Source organism: Fusarium musae, chromosome 4 (genome assembly GCF_019915245.1).
Source record: "Fusarium musae strain F31 chromosome 4, whole genome shotgun sequence".
NCBI lineage: Eukaryota > Fungi > Ascomycota > Sordariomycetes > Hypocreales > Nectriaceae > Fusarium > Fusarium musae.
The window spans coordinates 967265-992175 of record NC_058390.1 but is presented as its reverse complement, the minus strand read 5'-3'; the positions used below and the strand labels follow the sequence as shown (position 1 = coordinate 992175).

At 49.6% G+C, this 24911-nt stretch overlaps 7 protein-coding genes across 7 annotated transcripts; 3 read left to right on the top strand and 4 right to left on the bottom strand.

The window, feature by feature from the left end:
• Positions 1–373: 373 nt before the first annotated feature.
• Positions 374–3127, bottom strand: J7337_005258 (uncharacterized protein; the record flags this gene model as incomplete). Its single annotated transcript, XM_044822940.1, has 3 exons — positions 374–871; positions 927–2840; positions 2903–3127. The coding sequence occupies 3 exons, from the start codon at positions 3125–3127 to the stop codon at positions 374–376; spliced, it is 2637 nt and encodes an 878-aa protein (XP_044681431.1).
• A 336-nt stretch (positions 3128–3463) lies between these two features.
• On the top strand, positions 3464–8971 carry J7337_005257 (uncharacterized protein; the record flags this gene model as incomplete). The annotated part of the gene is made up of 3 exons (XM_044822939.1): positions 3464–3868; positions 3920–8356; positions 8411–8971. 3 exons carry the CDS (start codon positions 3464–3466, stop codon positions 8969–8971), a joined length of 5403 nt encoding a protein of 1800 aa, XP_044681430.1.
• Positions 8972–10158: 1187 nt separating this feature from the next.
• Positions 10159–10631, top strand: J7337_005256 (uncharacterized protein; the record flags this gene model as incomplete). Its single annotated transcript, XM_044822938.1, has 2 exons — positions 10159–10393; positions 10444–10631. The coding sequence occupies 2 exons, from the start codon at positions 10159–10161 to the stop codon at positions 10629–10631; spliced, it is 423 nt and encodes a 140-aa protein (XP_044681429.1).
• A 371-nt stretch (positions 10632–11002) lies between these two features.
• On the bottom strand, positions 11003–12874 carry J7337_005255 (uncharacterized protein; the record flags this gene model as incomplete). The annotated part of the gene is made up of 1 exon (XM_044822937.1): positions 11003–12874. The coding sequence occupies one exon, from the start codon at positions 12872–12874 to the stop codon at positions 11003–11005; it is 1872 nt and encodes a 623-aa protein (XP_044681428.1).
• Positions 12875–13950: 1076 nt separating this feature from the next.
• On the bottom strand, positions 13951–15062 carry J7337_005254 (uncharacterized protein; the record flags this gene model as incomplete). The annotated part of the gene is made up of 2 exons (XM_044822936.1): positions 13951–14611; positions 14665–15062. The coding sequence occupies 2 exons, from the start codon at positions 15060–15062 to the stop codon at positions 13951–13953; spliced, it is 1059 nt and encodes a 352-aa protein (XP_044681427.1).
• A 1468-nt stretch (positions 15063–16530) lies between these two features.
• Positions 16531–18681, bottom strand: J7337_005253 (uncharacterized protein; the record flags this gene model as incomplete). The annotated part of the gene is made up of 5 exons (XM_044822935.1): positions 16531–16611; positions 16661–17487; positions 17539–18054; positions 18114–18192; positions 18292–18681. 5 exons carry the CDS (start codon positions 18679–18681, stop codon positions 16531–16533), a joined length of 1893 nt encoding a protein of 630 aa, XP_044681426.1.
• A 2039-nt stretch (positions 18682–20720) lies between these two features.
• Positions 20721–23572, top strand: J7337_005252 (uncharacterized protein; the record flags this gene model as incomplete). The annotated part of the gene is made up of 7 exons (XM_044822934.1): positions 20721–20849; positions 20873–21399; positions 21459–21647; positions 21695–22336; positions 22393–22948; positions 23008–23102; positions 23155–23572. 7 exons carry the CDS (start codon positions 20721–20723, stop codon positions 23570–23572), a joined length of 2556 nt encoding a protein of 851 aa, XP_044681425.1.
• Between the last annotated feature and the right edge of the window lie 1339 nt (positions 23573–24911).

Genomic DNA, 24911 nt, shown 5'->3' with positions numbered 1-24911 from the left:
GGGTGTATAATAGAAAGAGCTTGTCAGGTTTGTACATGGCTTAAAGGGCATCAGGATGGTTGTAGCATTATCTGGAGCATAGAGGTGATGATGATCTGGAAGATATGTATTATTATGAGCCCACACGATTACTCTACTAGACTCAAAATTCAACGTATACCACTAGAAAAATGCAGATGAATCCGGTGAATCTATAGAATTGATATTCTAGAATTGATTATGAGAACATATAGTGTTAACAGATAACTCCTGACTTTATTGCCTTCCCATTCTGGGTATGTATTCGTGCCATCTTCGCAGTGCGCCATAATTCCTGTTGTTCGCCGTCCATAATTTCTATCAAAAATAATCATATTTTGCACAAATATCTCAATCAAAGTTTAGATCGGACTGCCTCAAGGCGATACTTGACGTCCTTAAGAGCTTTGTTGGTGGGTTTCCAGTCATCGAATTGCCGAAGCAACTCATCTGCCTCGTTGCTCAACTCGGTTCGTACGAAGCTTTCTTCAAGTAGGCCTCGCATGATCCATGGTAGGACATACGGGTTTTGAGATGTCAGAGGCCCGCCCCGCGGGGAGATCGTGCAGGGCGGTGGTGACGGGCCAGCAGGTGCTGTCTCAAGTGCGTGTGCAATAGCAAGATCGTAAACTGCATCATCATAATAAAGGCGAGAGTGGCCAGCACCAGAGTAAAGAGATCCGGCTAGAGGCACGGAAAGTTCGCGGATCAAGCCATGATCAGAAACGCCGAGGTTGCGAAGCTTAAGAGCAAAACCCACCAGGTGGGCAATGAAGTCAGGGGCATGGACACGCCCGTCAATGAAGACAGCCCGGTAGATGTAAGGGTGATTTGCTGGCGAATAAATAGCAGACTATTGACGTTAGCTGACCCGATCTGAGGGTGTGCAACGCTCAAGATAAACTTACCTCCATTGGCACGACTTGGTCATCGATGCTGCCAATGAATGTGATACGAGTTCCGTAGTCTACTACCCGCTTGAGAGCTTTCTCGAAACGCTTCGAATTGTCACTCTCTGGATTTCCGAATTCCCACAACTCAGCTGCCGAGCCCATCAACAGGCCAGACTTGTAGTCCGGGAATGGACCCAAAGCCACTCCAGCCATGGCACAGACACCAACTTTTGCATTTGTGATAATGCCAAGATCAATAAGTTTCTCGAGTAGCATGATGCTCACAGGAACGCCCTGAGAGTGACAAGCAATCAAAATGAAGTCAGCACTCCGAATGTGGTCAATCCAGTTGAGCATAAGATTCCACAAATTGTCAACCCGGTCTCTGATTTTCCCTTCTCCTTCTAAGGCGACCTTTTCGATCTCGCAATCACCACATCCATGGGACTCGGTCCATCTCCGGATCGCCTCAGCACCAAGCGCTGCGAAACGAAGAGATGTGCCTGTTGGCTGGCCAATCATGGGACGTAGGTAAGTCGCAGGAAACAGGCCATGGACGCCGATTGCAATGGCCTTTCGGATCTTGGGGGGATTGTCCACTCGGACAACATGGTTCGGGGGAGCCTGTTGTGTGCGAAGAAGGAACTGTGTTAATTGCTTCAAGATGGATGGGTTCTCCTTCATGTGGTAAGTACTGGAGAAAGATGGCAGAAGAAGATTTGTAGAGGTTTTCGATGATGCTTCTGATTCGGAAATCGACGGACTGGAGGAAGCCTTGACTGCCGCTTTGTCGATATCTTGTGTTGCGGGTGTTGTACTGGTAGGGGTGGAAGTACCAGATACAGACGGTGATGGAGGATCCAGATCCATCGACTGTGGTCTACCGCGCTTGCTTTTCTTCATCCATCCTGACTTCATCGTCGCCTGAGCTTCTTTCGATTTCGCATCAGCCTTTGCGCTGCCCTTGGTTGGCGATACATCGCATTCTGCCATAGGTCGAGGGTGAGCCTCTGACCCCTCACCCATGATAGCCACTTCTCCCGACTCCGGCATTGGTGTACTATCCTTTGACTTTGGTGATTCCTTAGACCAAAACACCCAAGTCGAGCCAGCCTTGGGCGGCGGCTCATGCTGATGTGGAGGCGGCGCATCCTTCATGGTGACATCCTCAGAGGGTGCATCTGTACTTGGTTGTGGTTGAGTGTCCTGCTTATCTTCTGAAGTCTTGACAGACTCAGCCGTTCGATACCAATAACTGAACCAAGACGTTGACTGTGGAGCCTTTATGCTTTTAGGTGATGCGACTTGATCTGTAGATGTCGTTTGAGCGGGTGGAGTGACAGGCCTCGGTTCATCCGCTTCCTTGGTGGCCTCGGCTTCAGCTGTTGGTGTACCATTTAGATCAGGCGCTGGAGCGGCCTGCGTCTCTGTGAAAGGTGTTTTCGACCACCATCCAAGCCACCCTGACGATGTTGCTGGACGTTGGAGGTCCGTCTGTGACACGGTTGCTTCAGTACGAGTATCGGATTGATCTTGATTATCATCGGTCTTCGACTCGGGTGCCTTGGGTGGCATCGTTTCTGCAATGTCTGTATCTTTTAGTGGCTCTCGAGTCCCCATGACCTTGGACGACTCCCGCGATGGTTCGGGATCGGATTTTTTCCGAGTCTGCGATTCGGCTTGCGCGCTTTCTTCTGTCATAGTCACATCGGACTTGGTCTCGGAAACCTTTGGCATCGTCTTAATCGTTCCGGCCGTACTTCGAATACTAGCGTTATCGTCGCCTTTCCTCGCTTCGTATCGACTTAGATCTGATGTTTTATTTAACTTGACGGACCCTCCAAAAATGTTTTCCTTTGCGACCGATGTAGATGCCGAGGCTTTGGAGGGTCGTTGCCAGGAACCGTACCAGCTCTTCGTTTTCCGAACCTAGATGGATTGTTAGATATGGTGGAATGAACAAGAAAAGATATCATAATGGGCAAACCGACGTCTTTGCTCTTATTCTGCGCTGTGGAGCCCGTGTCACCCATGATCTGCTGTGTTGATGGCGCTTTTGCGTTGTTGTTGTGATCCGCCTCTACTGCAGGTGATGCTTTTGATGCCTGTGATTGTGACGTAGGGGCCTCTGTTGTTGAGTTGCTGACCAGGGTCTGAGAGTCGTTGTTCACGGCTGATTCGGCCGGATTGGGGCGTGCCTTTTTACGTGGCAACATTATGTATCAAATATGGCGTGAGTATGCCATGGATGGTTTGAATTATGGCAAGTGTTGTGTCTATATGTTTTGTTGTTGTTTTATCAGAGTGCTAATTTCATAGTTCCGTCATGTGTTGATTCAGATGCCCGTGCCTAGACCCCAACAGCTAAGGAACTGTTCTGGACGGCCGTTTAGCCCCCGCCATAAAGGGTAACTGCAGGGAAGTGGGCCCGCCTAGACAGCCCCATTATTTATTATCGATAAGAAAAGATTTCAGTCCATCCAGCTTCGACAGAGAAAAAGATCTTGAGAGTGTGAGAAAGCACAGTTGGTGATGCGCCAACGTCTTTCACAATGAGCAACCTCAAACGAAAAGACGCCCCCGGCGGCAATCCGCCTTCAAAATCGGCAAAGAATACAAAAGAAGCCAGACCTACCAAAAAAGAAAATGTCGGCAAAGATGCGAAGCCCGCTCCCAAGAAGAGTGCTGAGACAGCCGACAAGGCTCCTGTTGTGTCGCTCTTGAAGGAAGACGAGCCAATGTTCCCTCGAGGTGGCGCCAGCGTCCTCACTCCTCTCGAGCAGAAAAAGATTCAGCTTGAAGCCAAGGCTGATGCCATGCGCGAAGAAGAATTCAACACTGGCAACAAGGTCCAAAAGAAGAAGAAGCGGAAGACTGCCCTGAAGGGTGACAAGAAGTCAGACAAGAAGACCGGAGAGGAGGAACAAGCAGTCAGAATTGAGAGTCTGAGCTTCAAGGTAAACCTAAATGTTTACGTTCACTCACTTTGCCTACTGACATTGGTGTAGAATCTGGTCAAAGGCTCTCTTGTTCTTGCACAGGTCACACGAATCAACAACCTCGATCTCGAAGTCGCATTACCAAACAACCTTACCGGACATATCTCAATCGTCGCCATCTCCCAACAATTGACGGAACGTCTCGAAAACGAGACTACAGAGAAGGACGACGAGGAAGAAGGCGAGGCAGAGGATGATGAGGGTATCGACCTCAAGTCTATCTTTTCTGTTGGTCAATACTTGAGAGTGTACGTGGCATCTACTGCCGAGGAGTCTACTGCCGGAAAGAGCAAGCGACGCATCGAATTGTCCCTGCGACCCAATGAGGCCAACACGGGCCTGTCGAAGGATGATGTTGTTCCTAACACCACGGTTATGGCGTCTATTGTCAGCGTTGAGGACCGTGGCTTTGTGATGGACACCGGTATTGAGAATCTTGGTGCTTTCCTTGCAAAGAGTGAGGTTGATAAGAACATCGACGAGCAAAGATTGCAGCCAGGCGCTGTTTTCTTGTGCCAGGTGATCAGCAAGGGTGCCAATGGTAAGATCGCACAGCTCTCACTTCAACAGAAGAAGATTGGTAACCCCAAGAGTATCCCTGCCGATGCCACGACCATCAATACCTTCCTCCCTGGTACCATGGCAGATGTACTCATCTCCAACACCGACCGACGAGGTCTTTCTGGAAAGATCATGGGTCACCTAGACGTGACTGCAGATATCATCCAATCTGGAGCTGGCCCTGCTGGTGTGAGTTTGGATACAGCGTACAAGATTGGCTCAAGAGTCAAGGCCCGAGTAATTTGCAACTTCCCTGGTGCCAGAGAGCCCAAGCTCGGAATCTCCCTTCTTCCACATATTACCGCCCTCGAGAAGAAACGACCTACCAAGTCAACCGATTCTAAGAAGAACCCAACTCAGGTTCTCCCCATCTCATCTCTTGTTGAGAAATGCACAGTCCGTCATGTTGAGCCTGATATTGGTCTGTTCGTCGATATTGGCATCCCTGGCTTGAGCGGATTTGTCCATATTTCACGAGTCAAGGATGGCAAGGTGGAAGCACTGTACGAAGCAAGTGGCCCTTACAAGGTTGATACGGAGCACAAGGGCCGTGTTATTGGCTACAACGAAATGGATGGCCTCTTCCAAATATCCTTTGAGAAGTCCGTGCTTGAGCAGCAATATCTCAGACTGGAAGATGTTCCCATCGGTGCCGTTGTAACATGCAATATTGAAAAGGTCCTTATTGATGAGAAGGGTGTCAGCGGTCTCGTCGTCAAGGTTGCTGAGGGTATCACTGGCTTCGTTCCCGAACAACACTTTTCTGATGTGAAGCTACAACACCCCGAGAAGAAGTTCCGACAGGGCATGAAGGTCAAGGCTCGAGTTCTTTCAACCAACCTATCCAAGAAGCAAATGCGCCTTACCTTGAAGAAGACACTCGTCAACTCGGAAGCTCCTGTTATCAAGGCTTACGAAGAGGCTAGTGTTGGAATGCAAATTCCTGGTACCATTATCAAGATCCAGTCTTCCGGCGCCATCATCCAATTCTTTGGAGCTGTCCAAGGATTCCTGCCGATCTCAGAGATGAGTGAGGCCTACATCAAGGACCCTAAGGAACATTTCCGAAATGGCCAAGTTGTCAGCGTACATGTCCTTGACGTCGAGCCTGAGTCTAAGAGACTCGTCGTATCCTGCAAAGACCCTTCTGCTTTCGGCCTGGATAAGCAGAATGCCCTCAAGAAGCTTCAGCTTGGTGATATTGTCTCTGCCAAGGTCACACAAAAGACCGAAGATCAGGTTTTCGTTGAATTGGCCGACGCTCAGCTCAAAGCTATCCTCCCTGTTGGCCATCTCACTGATAAGTCAACATCCAAGAACCAATATGCTCTCAAACGTATTGCTGTTGGTCAGACCCTTTCTGACTTGGTGATCATCGAGAAGAACGAGAACCGACGTGCTGTTATTCTTAGTCACAAGCCCAGTCTTGTCAGTGCTGGAAAGGACAAGACCTTGCTTACCAGCTTTGAGGATGCTAGGGAAGGCAAGATTGTTGCTGGATTCGTTAGGAACATTACTGTTACTGCCGTCTTCGTTCAGTTCGGTGGAGGTGTGAACGCTCTTCTTCCCAAGGCTCGCCTTGCTGCAGACATTCAGGACCTCCCTGACTTTGGCATGCACAAGCACCAGTCAATCGAAGTCAAGATTGTCTCAGTTATTCCTGATCACAAGCGTATCGTAGTGGCCCCTGCTGACTTCGACGAGTCTGTCGAATTAGATAAAAAGCTTAAGGCCAGCGACAAGCCTGCTGCTTCAGATGATATTGAGTTTGGAACTGTGGCTAAGGCTAAGATTACATCCATCAAGGATACACAGCTTAATGTTCAGCTTGTCGACAGCAAGGTTCAGGGCCGAATTGATGTCTCTCAAATTTTCGACAAGTGGGAGGATATCACCGACCCCAAGGACCCTCTGGACAAGTACAATAAGAAGCAGACCGTGTCAGTACGCGTTATGGGAGTCCACAGCGCCAAAGATCACCGATTTTTACCATTCTCTCACCGATCCCTCCACTCTGTGCTCGAGCTTACCGCAAAGCCTAGCGACCTCAAGGCCAAGACTCTCGAACCCCTGTCTCTTGAGAACCTCAAGGTTGGTGACACTTATGTCGCCTTCGTCAACAACTCCAGCCCCCAACATCTCTGGGTCAATCTTTCTCCCTCAGTCCGGGGCAGAATCTCTGCCATGGAAGCATCCGATGACCTTTCTCAACTCAACGATCTCGAGGCAAACTTCCCTGTGGGCTCAGCCTTGAAGGTGAGAGTGACTGGTGTCGATGCTCGCAACAAACGTCTGGACCTGTCTGCTCGCTCTTCCAACTCTTCCGAGACTGTTACTTGGAGTGCTCTTAAGCAAAACATGGTTCTTCCTGGACGAGTCACAAAGGTCAACGAGCGCCAGGTCCTCGTCAAGCTGAGCGAACTTGTGTCAGGACCCGTTCACCTTCCCGATATGGCCGATGACTTTGACACTATCGACACTCTGAAGCAAAAGAAGGGCGACATCGTTCGCGTTTCTATCGTGGAACTTGATGCAAGCAACAAGAGACTCCGACTATCAACCCGTCCATCTCGTATCATGAGCTCTACACTCCCAGTCAAGGATAAGGAGATCAGCGACGTTTCTCAATTGGATGCTGGTGACGTTGTCCGAGGATTTGTCAAGAATGTCTCAGACAAGGGACTTTTCGTTCTCCTCGGTGGACAGGTTACTGCTCTGGTCAAGATTTCGAACTTGTCAGATCGGTATCTGAAGGAGTGGAAGGATCATTTCCAAATTGACCAGCTTGTCAAGGGCCGAGTTATTGCTGTCGACAAACAGACTCGCCACGTGGAGATGAGCTTGAAGTCTTCAGTCGTTGACGAGGACTACACCCCTCCCATTACATACAATGATATCAAGGAAGGCCAGATCGTGACCGGAAAGGTGCGAAAGGTTGAGGAGTTTGGTGCTTTCATCCTGATCGACAACTCCGACAATGTCAGCGGTCTCTGCCATCGCAGTCAGATGGCTGAGAACCCTGTCAAGGACGCAACCAAGCTCTACAAGGAGGGCGATGCTGTCAAGGCACGTGTTCTTGAAGTGGACACGAACAAGCGACGAGTTACCTTCGGACTTAAGCCTTCACTTTTCGAGGATGCTGATACCGATATGGATGACTCTGATGCCGGTGTTGAGCTCGATGAGGACGACAGTGACGATGATGTGGACATGGATGATGCTGGTGCACTCCTCAAGATCCTGGGCACAGATAATGCGGGAGACTCAGACGAAGATGAGGATGAGGACGAAGGCGAAGACGACGAGGATGATGATGAGGATGATGATGAGGATGACGAGGAGGAAGAGGACGATGATGAGGATGTGGAGATGGAGGACCAACCGACCAAGAAGAAGTCCAAGGGTCTCGGTGCAGGAAAGAAGTCTGAGTGGTCTGCTGACCCCTTCGATGAGCCAGAATCAGAGTCAGAGGAGCAAACGAAGGACAATGAAAAGACAAGGAAGAAGAGGCGGAACAAGGACGAGATCCAGGTCGACCGAACTGCTGAGCTGGATGCCAATGGCCCCCAGACCTCTAGCGATTACGAGCGATTACTGCTTGGACAGCCTGACTCGTCAGAGCTGTGGATTGCCTACATGGCTTTCCAGATGCAAGTGTCAGAGCTCTCCAAGGCCCGTGAGGTTGCCGAGCGAGCCATCAAGTCTATCAACATCCGTGAAGAGACGGAGAAGCTCAACGTCTGGGTTGCTTACCTCAACTTGGAGGTTGCCTACGGAACTAAGCAGACAGTGGAGGAGGTCTTCAAGCGGGCTTGTCAATACAACGACGCGCAAGAGGTCCATGAGCGACTGGCCAGTATCTACATCCAGTCCGAGAAGCTCAAGGTAAGCTACTTCATAGTGCATCACACAGGGCACCACGCGCTAACTATATAACAGGATGCCGACGCTTTGTTCGAAACAATGGTCAAGAAGTTCGGTGCCAAGTCTCCCAACGTCTGGCTCAACTATGCCCATTTCTTGCATGCTACCAGCAACAATCCTGACCGAGCTCGTGCTCTTCTCCCCCGGGCCACTCAGCAACTCGGCGATCGTCACAGTCAGACTCTCGTGAGCCGCTTCGCCGCTCTAGAATTCCGATCCCCCAACGGTGAGCCCGAACGAGGCCGTACTATGTTCGCGACTCTTCTGGCTGCCTACCCCAAGAAGGGTGATCTCTGGAGTCAGCTTCTTGATCTCGAGATCGGTCTTTCCGAGGCTGACCCCACCGCTATCCGTGACGTTTTCGATAGACGGACACGAGTTAAGGGCTTGAAGCCCAAGATGGCTGAGAAGTGGTTCAGACGCTGGGCTGACTGGGAGAAGAAGCTAGACCCCAAGGGCAAGGACAAGGTGATGGCTAAGGCCCAGGAGTGGGCTGTTGCCTTCAAGGCGAAGAAGGAGGCTGATGCTGCGGCTGCGGCTGCGGCTGAGGATGAGGATGAAGAGATGGAGGAGTAGAATACTCGCTCGTCTTTGTTTCAATAATTTGGGATACCATAGTATACTCCTGGCAGTCAAAAGTTAGTACTAACGATAGAATCATTTTCAGCATATATTGTCATCAACGATCTGTTGCAAATAAAGTAAGTCACAAGTGATGGATAGAATTAGTGTACACACTTCGTAAAGTTGCCCACATCACGAACAAACATCAGCCAAGCATGAACACGAGGTGATCTTCATGGTTCGGGTATCGGCAAGTTATTGGTTGGAGGAATGACGAAGCCATATAACATCGTATCCGTACATACTGTACAGGATGTTTATATTAATTAGTACATATGTGCACAGTGCCGGCGGTATGGCAGCTCTTGTTGACGTGCTAACTCAGGGCAACAACCTTGTATAACTATAAATGCCTAGGATATTATATAAAAAGTGGCACTATTTCCCCTGTAATATCTCTGAGACGGCATTTATATCCGCACTCTACCTGGGCTGGGCACATACAGATAGATAGTGCGTCATCGCGAGCTGACATAGCGCATGTTGGGAGCGGTAACCAGAGTGGCTCATAGAAGCCCTCGATCAACTCATAATCACTAATTCTTGTTCGACACTCACTTATTTGTCCACATATACAGCCCCCATTGGCCATTGGGCGGAGAATATAGCATGCAAAGCGTCGATCAAGCTCGTATCCGTCTGTGCTAAGCCCAAGTTTCAGATACAGTGCAGCAACGTTGCCTTGGAATTTCAACGGTCAACGCCAAAGAAGATTCTGGCGCAGCCACAAAGAATGTTCAACTCGTAGCGAGAAGCGGTCAGATCTGCTCCCCCCCCTAAAGATCCGGGGAAGTATCCAACTTGTTGAATTGCCGAGCTGAAGACCGCATTCTGACTTTGGAGTTGGTAGTGATCGGCATTTGGAAATTGATTGGGGCGAGCTATGACGGATGCCATGTCATGTCCATGAGCTGTAAATAGATCTTGGCCGTGGACGGAGATGCAAGGGTTCCTGTTGTTTGTATCCATTCACGTTGGACACGCATGAATAATATGATATTAGAGTTGAGTGTTGTATATGTATGTATATAAAGGATCACCGACTCTTCAACTGAGTCCTTCCTGTTCTCCTGCACTCAGCTCAACTCCATCCTATACACACAACCACTTCAACTACACACCTCTTTACAACCTTCATCATGCGTTTCTCTATCGCCGCCGCTTCCACCGCTCTCCTCGCTCTCGCCGAGGCCCGCATCACCGGTATCAAGGTCCCCAAGGAGATCGCAGTCGGTGAGCCCTTCGAGGCCATCATCGTTCGCGAGAACTACATCCAGAGCGTCTTCGATTCCTCCATCGTCTTTGGCTATGCTCCCGAGACTCAATACCCTGGCACCATCGGCCAGGTCGCCGATTCCTTCGCCCTCGGAAAGGGTATGTTTCCCTCCTTTTTATCTTGATCTTATTGCTAATGCAACAGACAGCCGAGTCTAACAAGGTCGAGCCTCTGAAGAAGAAACTCACCATCCCCGAGGGCACGAAGGGTCAGGGCCTCATCACCGCTGCTCTTTTCAGCATCTACGGTGCTTCTGGAAGCCCTACCATTAGCGAGTACAATGTCACCGTCACTTTCGGTGACAAGACTAGCGACGAGTATGTTAGCTCATCGTGAGTTGTTAGAGTTTGATTGCCTATGTCAGGGGATAAAACCTTGACGTGGTGGTGTTGAATATGGAGACTGGATGGGGGTCGTCTTGTGTATAGACAAGTCAAATCTCCCTGGTCTGCCAATGACCCTTCTTAGCACATTTTGCATATTAGAACATAACATATAGACGTTGCTTATATAAATATTTGAGCTTCTGAATCTTGATGCTGATCCCACAATCTTCTGTGCTTCTCTCTTTGCATCAGCGATGTAACTCACTTATTCAATATCAGATAGTAGGGACATGAAATGAACAATTATTTATGTAGTCAATAGGCATGTAGTCTAAATAGGGTATCACTCTATAGAACAAGGACAAATTTGAATTAACATCTCTAATGCTTGTGGTCGTGTTTCTTGGTCTGTATGCCATTGGCGCTGCCCCAGACACTGTCACTCACTTTGGTTGGGATCTTTCGTCCACGAAGGCGTTGGTCAATCAACCACATGCCAACAACAAATTCTGCACGTCCCAGAACGCCTCGTCCCTTACGGTCAACCAGGTCCCATACCTCGGCCAGCTCATCTGCTGGTAGACGGGACCGCTTCCAGATTTCTCGAACAACTGTGTTGAGAACATACTCTGAGGGGTCTCCGTTCATAGCATCCAGAGGTGCGTTGGGCAAGTCAAGGAACAAGCCACGGTTGGAAGCCCAAACTGCTTCATATCGTTTCCGCTCTCGTGGTGTTACTTCTTCTCTCCACTTCTTTCGCGAACCTTCGTGGTGCGCGTGCTTTCCTTTATGAAGCTTCAACCCCTTCTTTTTATGTCGATCTGTATCCTCTCCTAGAGGCTTGGGCGGCTGCCGTAAAGTCTGCATTAGACGAGGTGACTTTTGCCTTCGAGGTACTGGGGGTGCTAGACTGCCTCCCGTATTGTGTGGTGTAAGACGAGCAGACGCAAGTGAGCCAGCCACGATGGCGCTCATGAGAGACTCGAGTGGGAGGCTTGTGGCTGATGAGCTTTGAAACTGGCTGCGTCGAAAATCTCGAGTCGGCGATGGCGGAACACTACCCGTGAAATGCCTCTTTATAGGCATCACCGGAGGAGATTCTCGTACCGGCGACTGAACAGATGATGCAGACACGAAGGTATCGTCCGAAGATACTGTCAGTGCCGATGTCGGCCGTGCTTCTGTAGGAGTAGGCGGAGTTGTCCTTGGACGAGATAGCCGAGGTTCGAGTGGAGGAGCAGAGCGTTTTTGTTTGATAGCTGGGGTCTTTTCATGCAAGACACTCCTGGACTCGACCTTTGGTTTGCTTGTCCCTCTGGGCTGCGGTGGTGTCGGAGGTCGCTGTTTAGGCTGTTCCCTAGGTTTCGGACTGCGTTTCTGAGGATCCGGCGATGGAGTCGGCATAGGGTTGGTTGCATGACGAGTGATGATCTGAGGAGGTGTCTTTGGTCTCATAAATGGCCTTGGACTCAAAGTTGGGTTTGGACTTAGAGCAGGATTGGGGCTCAGAACTGGCTTGTTAGGCAGTGCTGGCTTAGGTGACAATACCTCCGGAGCTGGTTTGATGGGCGTCCGAGGCTCCGGTGTCAACGGTTTTGGCTTGGGCTTGGGCTTGGGCTTGGGCTTGGGCTTCGGTTTGGTTTCTGGTAAACGTCTCTCCTCTTGCGGTACCCTCTCTTCCGAGATGCTATCGGCCTCTTCTTTAGGCGCTTTGGCAGGAGTCCTTTTAGGTGAGCTTCGCTTCACAGGGTCACCTGCGCGGCTCTGCTCAAACATTGAAATAAGTGACCCGGTAGGCGCAATGGGCCCTGAATCAACAACGTCACCACTACTCGAAGAACCTTCAATACTCGTCCTCCTCCGTGGTGTTCGAGCCTTGGGGCTAGGACTAGCACTCCGACTTGCTGCCAGCGTGGCAGCTATGAAGCTTGCGCTCTTAGGATCTGTGCCTCCCCTGGCTGCACTCGGATGAAGCTGGCCCGGACTATGGCCCAGCTGTCTCAGCCTCGCCGCTATTGATCCCCCATTTTGTCCATATTGTTCGTTGTCGATTGTGCTTCCGCCCGTGCTCTGCGCGCCGAGGTTCTTAGTAGGGCTTCGAGGTCGCCCGGCTGATGTCGCAGCGGTTAAAGCGCCATTGTCCTTCTGTAGAGGTGGAGGAGCAGGTTTGGGCTTGTTGAAGGCAAGTGTTGCGCCCCTGAGGGCAGCGGCAGCATCGGAAGAGCCCGTCGTATGGGCAGCGACGGGAGTCATCACCGTCAAGGTGGCATTGACATTGAAAGGTTCAAGGAATGCGATATGAGGTCATCCAAGGATTTGTTCAATAGGGGTCGGAATTAGAGGTCGGATATATATGAGATATGGGGGATCTGAGGTTGTTGATTGATGAGGAAGAGGTGAGATGATAAAGTAGATTGAATAAGATGTTGTATAGATCACGAGTTGAAAGTTTTGGGTCCCGTCGGGGTCTGAGACTTGGGACTGGCAGGGTTCACGTCAACGTCTCACTTCTCGCTCGCGGCTGCAACGGAACCTCAGTAGAGTTCATCAACTAAGAGCAGCCGCGAATTCCAGGGACCTTTAGCGGGATGTTCCACTTGTAGCACTGGAGTCTGGGGCCACTCGAGGGCGCTAGAGCCTCTATTGGCTTAGCCGACATAAAAGGTCGACAGCACTGGGCTGGCAGGACAAAACCCCTGGCTATTTTTGGCAGCGCAAGACCCAGATCACGGGGTTACCAAGGAGACGGACGGGATGAGGTCGCTGCATGTCATTGAGTCGCTGAGATTCGTAATCGGTAACAACTTCATCTTGTTCAGGCATAGTCATTACCCAAATCCAGTGCCCACTCATATACAGTAAATGATTGTCTATTACTTAGAGTCCCAGGGAAGCTAGCAAACCCCGCAACCCCTATCCTGGCTGATATAGAAGACGATCCAAGGCCTTCTAAGCCTATTTTGAGTTTCCTTAAACCTTTTTATGAATTGGGGTCAAGGTCCTGAGTCTTCCTGCTTCCCCAAGAGTCTTCACCTTCATCTGCCATATCGCCACTCAACCACCACCATCGAGGCCGGGAGATCTTCACCCAAAGATCTAGACCACCCATCGACAACCCTGCTCTCAAACTACGCTTTTATCTGATCCGAATGAGGCATGTCTATCAAACAAAGTCACGAGCTTAACACACACAAGAGTTCAAAAGTGAAACTAGTCGCAGCCATTAATATGAGCTAGTCCAACACAGGACGATACAAGTACATAAGCACTTAAAACGCCTTCTATCGCTTTCCACCAATCCAAAACAATGCCCTCCCTTTTTCGTATGCTTATTTGTACTTGACGGTTCCATCACCCATCTCATGAATCTGCGCAGTATTGGAATCAGGAGCTTCAACCAGCACTGGAGCTCCTCCTAGGATGGGAGGCGAAGGGCTGTTTTGCCAGCCCTGAGGGGGCGGTGATCCAGTGTGCCATTCCTGGTAAGAATGCATCTGTTGTTGTTGCTGTTGAGGGGGCATTCCATACGGCATTTGTGGCTGCGTATGTGCTTGGTCTGACATCAATGGCTGAGCTGCTGCTTTCTTCTTGTTGTCTCGTCGGCGGATGAAGAAGATGATGAGGCCCACGGCAACGAGAATAGCGACACCTCCCACGACACCGCCAGCGATAGCACCTACGGGTGTACTGCTTCCACCGTTGTCGTCCTTGTTCTCATCACCATCGTCGTTTTGTGGTGCGCCTGTGACTGTTGTGGTCGATGCTGCAGATGTTGACTTTGATGAGGCTTCGGTGGTGGATTCTTCAGTACTTGATGCTTCGGTGGTGGCCAGAGCTGGGAAGACGTCTACGCTTAGTGTTGACTGTTCAAAGTCGCTTACACCATCTGGGAAGATCATGCTGCTGAAGCCCGATTGTGTATGGCAAGGGTACTTCTCGATGTTGTTGGGGAAGTAGATGGTGTAACACTCCGTCTTTGTATCGGCGGTACTGTTCAATTAGATCAGCGAATGCCTCAATTGTGAAAGTCGGGCTTGACTCACCATTTCTGAATGTTTGTGTTCCGTCTACAGTCCACATCACACTTATCCGGGTTCAAAGCATCGGCACTGTTCATGCAAGCCGTCTTGAAGTCCCTCTCACCACAAAAGGCAACATTGTACTTGTCATTCTCGTACATACACTTCACACCGCCAGTACATGTGAAGAAGAAAGATGTGTTTGGTGTGTAGAAACCACAAGTGTTGTCTGGGGCGACAGTGATGCTGAGAGTCTCAGTAGTTGCGTCTGCGCGTGCATGTACATGACGGATAGCACGAAGTCTCGCCGGTGAAGTAGGTTCTGGTGCTGAAGGTGGTAGATCAAACTCGAAAGCACTCGTCTTGTCAAGAGAGAAAGATGCCAGAGCTGCCACAGCGAGCCATCTCATCGAGGAACCCATTTCTGAAGTCGATATACGGAGAACTGACCTGGGGCCAAGACGGTGTAAGAGAGGAAGAGAGGGAGGTAATGAGAGAATGAGAGAAACTTGAAGGCAACCCTTCTGAAGGATTGCCTTTCGAATCGACTAGGAAACAGCCCTGCCACCATATCTAGCTCATAAAAGAGCCAATCATTCAGAGTCAGCCCATCTCTCGAAACACAGCCAGCCTTGGCCAACGCCCTTAGCTCATTACAAGTGTGAACGGCTGAGGAGCTAAGAAATTAACCATAAGCGCTTATTGGCGCCATCAACCCGAATTGGGTATGCAGCCCAGGTTATACCCAAAATATGCTAGTCAAAAGCCAAGTCTCGACCTCTCAATAGGGCTGTGTATATAGCTTGAGGCTTGAGCCATGGTCAAACATGACTAGACCCTCTCATGTCTTGAGTTTGGTGGGTTAAGCTACTCCTTCAGGCTCAAACAATATCTTGAGCTGAAGTTCTAGAGTAATTTTAGAGACGGGCAGTTCTCAGAGATCAGTTCTTGGTTCTGGTGGTGAGGAGGATGTGCTTCAGATGCAAGGATGATATTTGTGGCCCCCAAATATCTTCACCGAGATAATTAACAAGCATGGAAATCCTTCTGCCTCAAGTGCCTCAACCAATCACCACGGCGCTTGAGGTGGCAATTAACCTGACTTCGTTTCTGCAGCTAGCTCAGAACCGAAGCAAAGGACCCTCGACTCAACATTGATTTCTTGTTTTCGGTTAATTGTTCAGGTCGTTCGTTGTGTTCTGACGACATAGACTCACTTCTCGTTACCTGCCACTACCCGTCTCACTGTATGCAAGAAACGAGGGGAAACTCTTCTTGGGTATCACAGCTAAAGTTCTGACCAGTAAAAGGGCGTAACTATGAGAACACAAATCTTGATTATGAGTTACAATCGTGAGGAATGTTAGCCAGCCTGGGGATGGAACAAGATATCTCGGTCCCGTCCATCGCTGAGTAGTCTTGAGCATAGGCATCTCATCTCCCAGTGCTGATCCTGACATTGTTTCAATCATGCCCTACGCCAAATCAGGGAAAATACCCGAATCTGCGATCTCAGCCCTGCAAGGTAACGGATGCCATTACCCGTTCATAGCCACAAGTTAGTACGATCAACAATGAAAACTCATGGATTCCGCCTCGAGATAAGCATTTCAATGCTATTTTAGACTTACACATTTATAGTTGATCATGCCTGATCATATAGAATACAAATCATCTTCAGCTATGGTTATAGGTTTAGGTATCTCTCGCTCCTTACTACCACTCTCGTCTACACTCCCCGTCAAGCACAACTTTCGACATCATCATGAATACATTTCTGTTACATACTCTTTCAAGCCACAAGTCCGCCGTGTCTCTGTTGCAAAGCAGAGCAGAAACACGTCTCAGTCTTCTAAAGTGGGCTCGTTTCTTTATTTATCGCACCTTTTCCTAGTTCTTTTCGCGATCCTCCTTCAATGAAACAATGCGGTTGAGCACGATCTTGTCATCTGTGCTATCCGAGTCCATAGCCTGAAGAATTGTTAGTTATAGGTTGAGATCCAGTATGATAAATACTCACAAAATAGGCAACACGCATGGCCTGGAATCGAACGCTTTCGGGGCCGCTAGCCTCGCTCGTCTCGCCAGCAGTGACAGGCCAGGGAGCTCTCTCGCGAACCTCTTTGAAGCCTTCCTCAACCAGGGCCTCAGGATAGACAACCTCGCTGTTGGGGTTGACGTCGTTCAAGAAGCCGCCCTCAACGGCTGTGGGGTCATCAGACTTGAACAGAGCGCTATGCACTCGGGCTTCTAGCTTGATGGAGCCCTCAGGCACCCACTGGATGTAAGTCTTGGGCTTGCTCTCCTTGTCGAACACAGCCTTAATATTGGTGACCTTGCCTGACTCGTCCTTCTCGAATGAAGTGGCCTTGATAGGGTGAGGAGCGTTGAGAAGACCAACAGTCTTTCCAGGGGCAAGTCGGAAGTAGCCCTTGATGTCCTCCTCTCGGAAATCGGAGCGGTCGATGTAAACGGTCTTGGTAAGGCGGACCTTGTGTGTACCGAACTTGGGGTCCTTGGGTGAGTAGGGAACCTCGAGCTCCTGGGTCTCTTCCAAATCCTCAATGACGATGGGGACAGGATCCAGAACCAGCATCAGTCTTGGTACTGTGTTCTCGAGGTATCGGCGAACGGTCTGCTCGAACCGAGCAATCTGGATGATTGTCTTGGCTGTTGTAACACCAAGCTCGTTGATGAAGGCCAAAAGAGCACCAGGAGGAATACCTCTGCGCTTGATGGCAATTAGTGTATAGAGTCGAGGGTCGTCCCAGCCACGGACAATGCCACCCTCAACCAGCTTCTTGAGAGCTCGCTTGCTCATAATGGTTCCACTAACATTAAGTCGGCCTGCTGTTCGTTAGCATTACATCTAGGCTCCACGCAATGGGGAACTCGTACCAAACTCTCTCTGCATAGGTTCGTAGACCTCGAGGGACTTGTTCAACCACTCGTAGCTTTCACGGGACAGAATGAACTCGGTCGTGCACAGGCTGTGAGTGATACCCTCGAAGCTATCGCAAAGGCAGTGTGTAAAATCGTAGGTAGGGAAGATCTTCCACTCGGGAGCTCGGTGGTGAGGCTTCTGCTTCTTGGGTATTCTGTAGGCTGCAAGATCCCACATCTGGGGGTTTCCGCTTGTGATGTCCTGCTTCATGCGGAGGAAAGCGGTCTGGGGCTCGTATTTGCCATCGTGCATGTCCTGAAACTTCTGGAGGTTCGTCTCAACATCCTGCTCGGCGTGCTTGCATCGATAACGGGGTCCCTCCTTTCCTTCCTTTCCACCGCGCTGGAGCTTAATCTCGGCCTCGTTACAATGGCAGACATAGGCCTTCTCCTTCTTGATGAGCTCCTTGGCGAGATCGAAGAGCTTCTGGAAGTTGTCACTTGAGTGGGTGATGGCACTGGGCTCAAAGCCTGTGTTGATATCAGGTTAGAACAAGTCGGTTTCAGGATCACAGATACAGGATGCCCACCAAGCCATCTGATAATCTTCAGGATCCATTCGAAGTAAACTTCCTCCTCTTCATCGGGGTTCGTGTCGTCGAATCTTTCCTTGTTAGCTAGGGTAAAAGCACTTGTCAGACAGTATCCTACCGAAGAATCTAACACGTATTAGCAATATGAATCACAACAGCCCGCTCCCAAGCTTACCGTCTTGCCACCATGATAGCGAGCAAAGCCAAAGTCAATGGCGATAGCCTTGGCATGACCCAGATGAAGATATCCGTTCGGCTCGGGAGGGAATCGAGTAACTACAGGCTTCACAGGTCGCTCCTTGTAGACTTCGGCGAGAAAGCCCTGCTTGAACATAGCATCGGGGTCGAGCTGGGTAGGTTCCTGGACCTTGGGCTTAGGCGCAGCAAGCTTAGGGTTAGCCTCCTGGTTTTTCGCTTTCTCCTCTCGCGAGGCCTGGGCAGCAGCCTTCTTGGCTCGCTTCTGAGTGCGCTTCTTCAACTCGTTGCGCGTGACCTGCTCCCCCGTCACCTCGTCAAGCACGAGCTTGACAGTGCCCTCGGTGACCTCAGCGACAGGGTCGGACATGATGTCAATTGGCGTAAGATCGGTGATCGGCTTCGTTTGGTATTCTCTCTGTGTTTTCTATTCGCTTTCGAAAGTTCTCAGCTATGCTAGATGTTGAAACTCGTGGTGGGGTTATTTTTGTAGATGGAAAGTTATCGAGATGTTGGTGGGGGGGGGATGGAGGGGTCTTTTGGAGGGCTGCAATTGGGCGGCATTGAGTCATAAGGGGAAAGATAAAAAAGATAAGGGACCTCCGATATAACAAAGTGACAAGCATCATCAACTAAGGTGTCCAAGTCGAAGAACTTGACTCATACTTTTATTTTCATTTTCAATACTAATAGTTTGGGAATAAAGATCAGAAGATATTGGCCATGCCTAGGAAGCTATCGTTGAGCACTGCTCTCCATCATCATGCTTTTGACAGTCTCTGTGATGATAACAGGATTGGCCGACAAGCACGATCGTTGCAACTAGAGCTTGAGCATGTGTCTCTGTATAAGGACAAAGAGTTCAAGAGTATAATCGCAAGCGACATCGGGCATTGAGATCTGTCATAGATTTTCCATGAGAATAGGGTTAGTTGTCCTGTTCTTCTACGTACAGTTGTTGCGAGCATTCTGTTTCTGGAAACCAACGTCTGGCCTTGCTTGATGTAAGATTTGATTAACTTGAGAAGTTCCTCATGTCAGTTGATGGGGTCTTTCATCATGAGAGAGCCATATCGTTGATATTACTCGAGCAAGTCGGCTACCCTGCAGCAACACCGGGTCGTCGATTGGTCATTAAGGCTTATGATCGGAACGTCGCAGCTGGATGCCCAGTAATTCGATAAGTTATTCGAGAAGCCTAAGTTTATTCAAATTGTCGTCCCATATAAGTAGTTTATGCTTCTAAGTATGTTGGGGATCGGACTCGTAATACAGAGTACGATTTATGAAAGGCACACATGAGTCAAACCAAGCAAGACCAGGAAGAAGCTATTGTCTTCGATGCTGGAATAAAAGCATGACTACTTACCCGTGGCACACAGTATATACAGATTTGGTCCATTTAATGTTTGAATGGCTGTCTGGATGATATATGGGTAAAATCTTCAGGTGCAATATCGACGACTTGGAGACTGGATCTACCATATGTTCTAGTCTATGCCTCGTACCGGCGAAATGCAATATCATGGTCGGAAAGTGGGTGTTGATCCGGGGAGGATCGTGATGATAACCATGCATATTCCACTGCTTCATTCTAGTAGGGATTGAGATTTCGAATATGTCCAACGTCCAGCGGTCGAACGAACTTGCTCTTGGGTATTTACAACTCGACTCACAGAATTGTAGACATATTGAAGAGCTACGAGAATGTTCACGTGAGAAACGAGTTGTCCCACCAAATTGAAGTGATATTCGTCATCGAGTAGTAGTCTCGCACACTTTGACTCAACTGCGAGAGGCTCAAAGTGTCACAGCCTTAAATCACTATCACACCTACTCCGTATTGCGGGGAAAGTTGCAACGGCTCGATGGCGCAAGGCGGAGTTTGAGTTTCTGCTCAATATTCTCCGCGAGACAAGGAGCTGATGGTGGTTGTCATCATACCAAGAGACGATGGTGTAAATCTGACGAGAGTGGGGGTTCAACTATACATAGGAATCATGAGCAGAAAACTGAGCGGGTGCTTTTACGTATTTAATTACAAGGGGCATGGTAGCAACCAAGGATTTCCGACATCCGAAGTCCCCGTTCACAGACGTGGGATGCTCTCACTCAGCTCAGCGAACCAAGGCCCATCGCCATTGTCAAGGCCAATGTCGTGATATGGCTGACAGCGGTTACAAGGGTTACTTAACCCACATAGCGCAAGCTTGACCGCAAACTAGGCTCTAAAAGGACGCCTAAATCAATCTCCCCGAAGATTTACTGTGGCGTCAATCCACCTGCTGTCGCTGTAGAGCAGCCCAGCCTCTGATAGCAAAGGGCCCACGCACGCCATCGGCTGCTCGCCAGCTCGCCATGAGCAGGGCAGGGGAACTACCTGCAGATGGGAAATCTACAGCGACGACCATGGAAGACCTCAACTTGGTTCTTGGACACAAGACCTCACGGAGTCTTGCTGACAGTGAGAGTCTTGCCAGCGCCAACCGAAGCAGCAGCAGTAGCAGCATGGGCTGTCGAGTCTGTCGCGCGAGAAAGGTAAGTGCCGTTATTTTTCTCAGTGTCTGTCTGATAAGAGATTAATCCAACTCACATGCGATAAACCGCAGGTCAAATGCGACGGTCGGCCCAACGGCTGTCGCAATTGTGAACGTCTCCAACTCGAGTGTGTTGACGATGACGGTTCAAAGTCTGGCAGTCGGCGTGGATCAGTTCCTGTGTCCCTGAGGAAGATCAGGACTTATCGCTCATGTACCAGCTGTCGTGTATCAAAGACTAAATGCGACGGCGACCGCCCGAGATGTTCACGATGTAGCGCCCGTAATCTCGAATGCCAGTATGACGGAGGCTCGGCTCCTCGCTGGGCACGCAACCTCAGTAAGGCACCAACTTCGGGCTCGACTGAGGAAGATTTAGAGTCCTCTTTGGATGCTTCCTCAATTGCTGGAGAGAGCCTGAGGTCACACAGTCTCATCCAGTCACGGGAGAACGATGTCGCAACGTCTCATCGGTCAAGCACCAGAGATACCAGCAGCATCAATCCACCCATAGACTTTTCCGATGATACCGAGTTGTCTATTCATTCATGGTGAGTTGATGCTTCATTCCCAAAGATCCGGGTCAATTCATCTGACCTATCTCCCCTAGGCTCATATCACCAGATCTCCCATCTGGTAACAATATTCGTACTGTAGTCGACCACTATTTTGCCAACATTCATCCTCTCCGATGCTTTGCTTTTGTACATAGACCATCATTTGCTCGCCTGTTAGACAAGGGCTTTGAGTCCGATGACGAAAAGGCACTACTGCACATTATTTGCGCACAAGGAGCCAAGTATGTCCCTCAATCTGAACTATGTGAACATCGCACTAATTGTCCAGGTTTTATGCTCTGTCTATCAATTTGGAGGATCAAGATGCCAAAGCTAGCTTGATCCGAGCTGCGGGTAACAGCTGGGCACAAAAGGCTGAAATGCTGGTACTCACCAACTTTGGCAAGATTTCAGTCCAAAGACTCATGGTAATTCTCCCGCAATGTTCTGGCTCGCAGATGACTGACACAGCTGTTCAGACATGCATATTACTTTACGACTTCCACTTTAGACTAGGCGAATACACCCAGGCTCTGATGCTGAGTGGCCTCGCAGTCCGAATGGCTCATGCACTACAGCTCAACGTCGAATTCTCACCCGACATTCTCTGCGCAGAGGCCAACGAGTCATCCCCTCCAGCCGTTGAGAAGGAGAGTCGTCGTAGACTCATGTGGGCCTGCTACATCCTAGATGCCTGGACTGGTAGTGGTGTTGATCAATTAACACTACTGCGTGAAGCCGATATTAAAATCCAGTTGCCATGTAACGAACGTAACTTCAGACTTCGGATCCCTTGTGTAACAGAGACGCTCGGTGTTGGCCACGTTCTACAATTCCTCCCTCCTGCGATTGTCCCACGAAGGCCGGCTGCCAACATGGGTATCATGGCTTACTACATCCGAATTGTCACCTTATGGAAACGGGTAGTCAGGTTCGTTTGGAACCCGAAAGCCCTCTGAACGGACACCGGCATCTAACTGAATGCAGATATGTAAAGCATCTGAATACGAGCCCGCCTCCGTGGCTTCCCGAATCTGACTTTGCAGCTCTTGATGCCGATTTGCGATCATGGGGACGACATCTTCCCGAGTTCATCTCATACTCCACTGACACTATTTACGCACGCCTCGAATCCGATCAGCTCGGGTCACTTGTCTTACTCCATTGCACATATCACCACAATCTCCTAGATCTTTACAGAATATCTATGCCTGATCTGTTCAAGTTGATCAAGCCTTTCTACTTCCCACCTAACCAGCAAGAGTTCCTGCAATCTTTGCAAGCTGATTGCTTTTACCACGCGAAGCAGATCTCTACTATCTTGGCTGAGGCGGTACAACATGGTGCACGATATCTTGCCGATAGTCTCCTTCCCTGCTTTGCTTATGATAGTAGCCGCGTGATGCTGTACTACATTGCAAGACTGCTTGACTTGAGTAGACCTGATGCAGAAACCATTGTTGTGGACGCAATCAATGCCGTGGAAAGTAACAGCAAGATCCTACGGACAATGGCAGCTCTGTTCCCACTCGCCGATTCTCTAGTATGTGAAATAGCCGGCGTAACGTTTGCCATGAGTTTTGCTGCTAACTACGGTAATAGGCAACGACGACTGAAAGATGGCTAGCCAAGATTCGCAAGACTTTTGCCCAGGATGAGCATATGAGCGACCGTCCTCTGCATGGCGATGAGGAAAGGTGCGCAATACAAACCCCTCAATGCAGTTCGTTATTAAGAAATGTTTTCTAGGTCTCCGATTTTGACTGGGAGCCCCGTCACAAGCAGTCCTGACGAGGCCATGGGAGCTCTTGGCCTGGCACGTCTTGCGCAAGGTCAAAGCAGTGATATGAAGCCGATAGACCGTGATGCTTGGAACAAGGTGGAGAGCGGCAGTCCAACTGCGAGCAAAAGAGGAGCTGGCTCTGTGTCTGGGGCGAGCAGTCAACCCGAAGTAACGCCCGCACGATCCAAACTACAGCACGAGCAGCCAGTATCTCAACGGACACCCCCAGGAGCTACGACTTCACACATGGACCACCAAGCAGTAGATCTCAGCGATTTGCAAAACTACCTCTCGTGGGATATGTATGGAATTATGGAGATGAACGACAATGGCTTGAAGGCTGGCATAGAAGACAATGGCATGCCATCCTGGAGTACGATGTGATCACAGAGCATCTAAGCCAAAGACGCTATGATAGCACCAGAGAACCAGATTCCAAAGGTCATTTCAATGATCCGGATGTCTTTTTCATCGATTTACAATGGAAGAGAGATGGCGACACGAGCGACTCCGGGCCATCGGTTTCGGAGCATCGCCCAATGATTGCAATGACACAAAGTGCAATGAGGATCACGCAATGCAGCGACAACGAAACGAGCCCGACGATATGGCAACGGAACATCACGTATTGTCTTTGGTCTCAACATCCACTCCAGGAATTTCAAATGCGCAGAGCGTCTTGAAAAGAGCCGATGACTCTAAAGAGCACTTTTCCGGGCAACAATGGCCACCACTGTATGCTCTTCGCTGCTTTAATACCTATGGGATCTCCAGCAGCTGATTGGAACTTTTTGGACATGTCTGTTTAATTTTTCTAAAGGTATTGGGGGATTTGGGATTTTCTTGTTGGTGTTTGTGCTGCCTGTTCATTGTCAATATGGGAAACTTGACATCGGAGCATTGGAGCATTGGGCACAGGATGGGTGCTTTAATAGATTTTCGATACCCGGTAGATATCAAGGTTGTTGTTCTCAGGTCTTGCTAAAGATCGACAAAGAAATGTGGACAGGATCCAGTGAAGGCATCGCGTCTTTTCCTGGGCGAGCTGAACTTCCCGTTTACGGTACAAATCCGGAGCGGGCGACAGTAAAATGCAAGGATTAAATCGATCGACCACGATCTGGACGCACTCCGCTCAAGATGTGGACTCGTGAGAATGACGCAGAAGCACTTTAGCAACCGACAGACTAGCCCGTTTCACCAGATGGCGCGAAGAGCTAACTTAGCAAACAGCTGCTGCATCGTGGGTAATGGTAAGAGTTTTTATGAAGGGAAGAATAGGCGACTGAATGATACGGACGGTTTGATTACAAGAGACGGCCTCGAGCGTTGGCTTAGAGCACGCACCAGGTGATACGTCAAGAGCTGTGAGGGGGAGTGAATGGGAAGAAGCAATGGCAGATGTCATGGGGAGCTTGGGCCTTACCAGTACGATAAATGATAGGTAAACAACCTAACTAATCAATTAACCCTCGGGGATCGATTGGGGCAAGGTTCATGGGGCCTCGGCGATGTGTGAGATGTGCTGCAGAGGGCAGACGATGGGTAGCTATGGCAATGCCAGGGAACCCGCTGTTATGCTTTTTTGTTTACATGCGGAGTGAGTGGTAGTGAATGGTGAGAAGTACTAAGGTAACGTTGGAAAGGATTCGAGGTACATAAGCTTGTTACAAACATCGACTATAATAGCTGCAGCTGCAGCTGCAGCTGCAGGTGCTCTTCG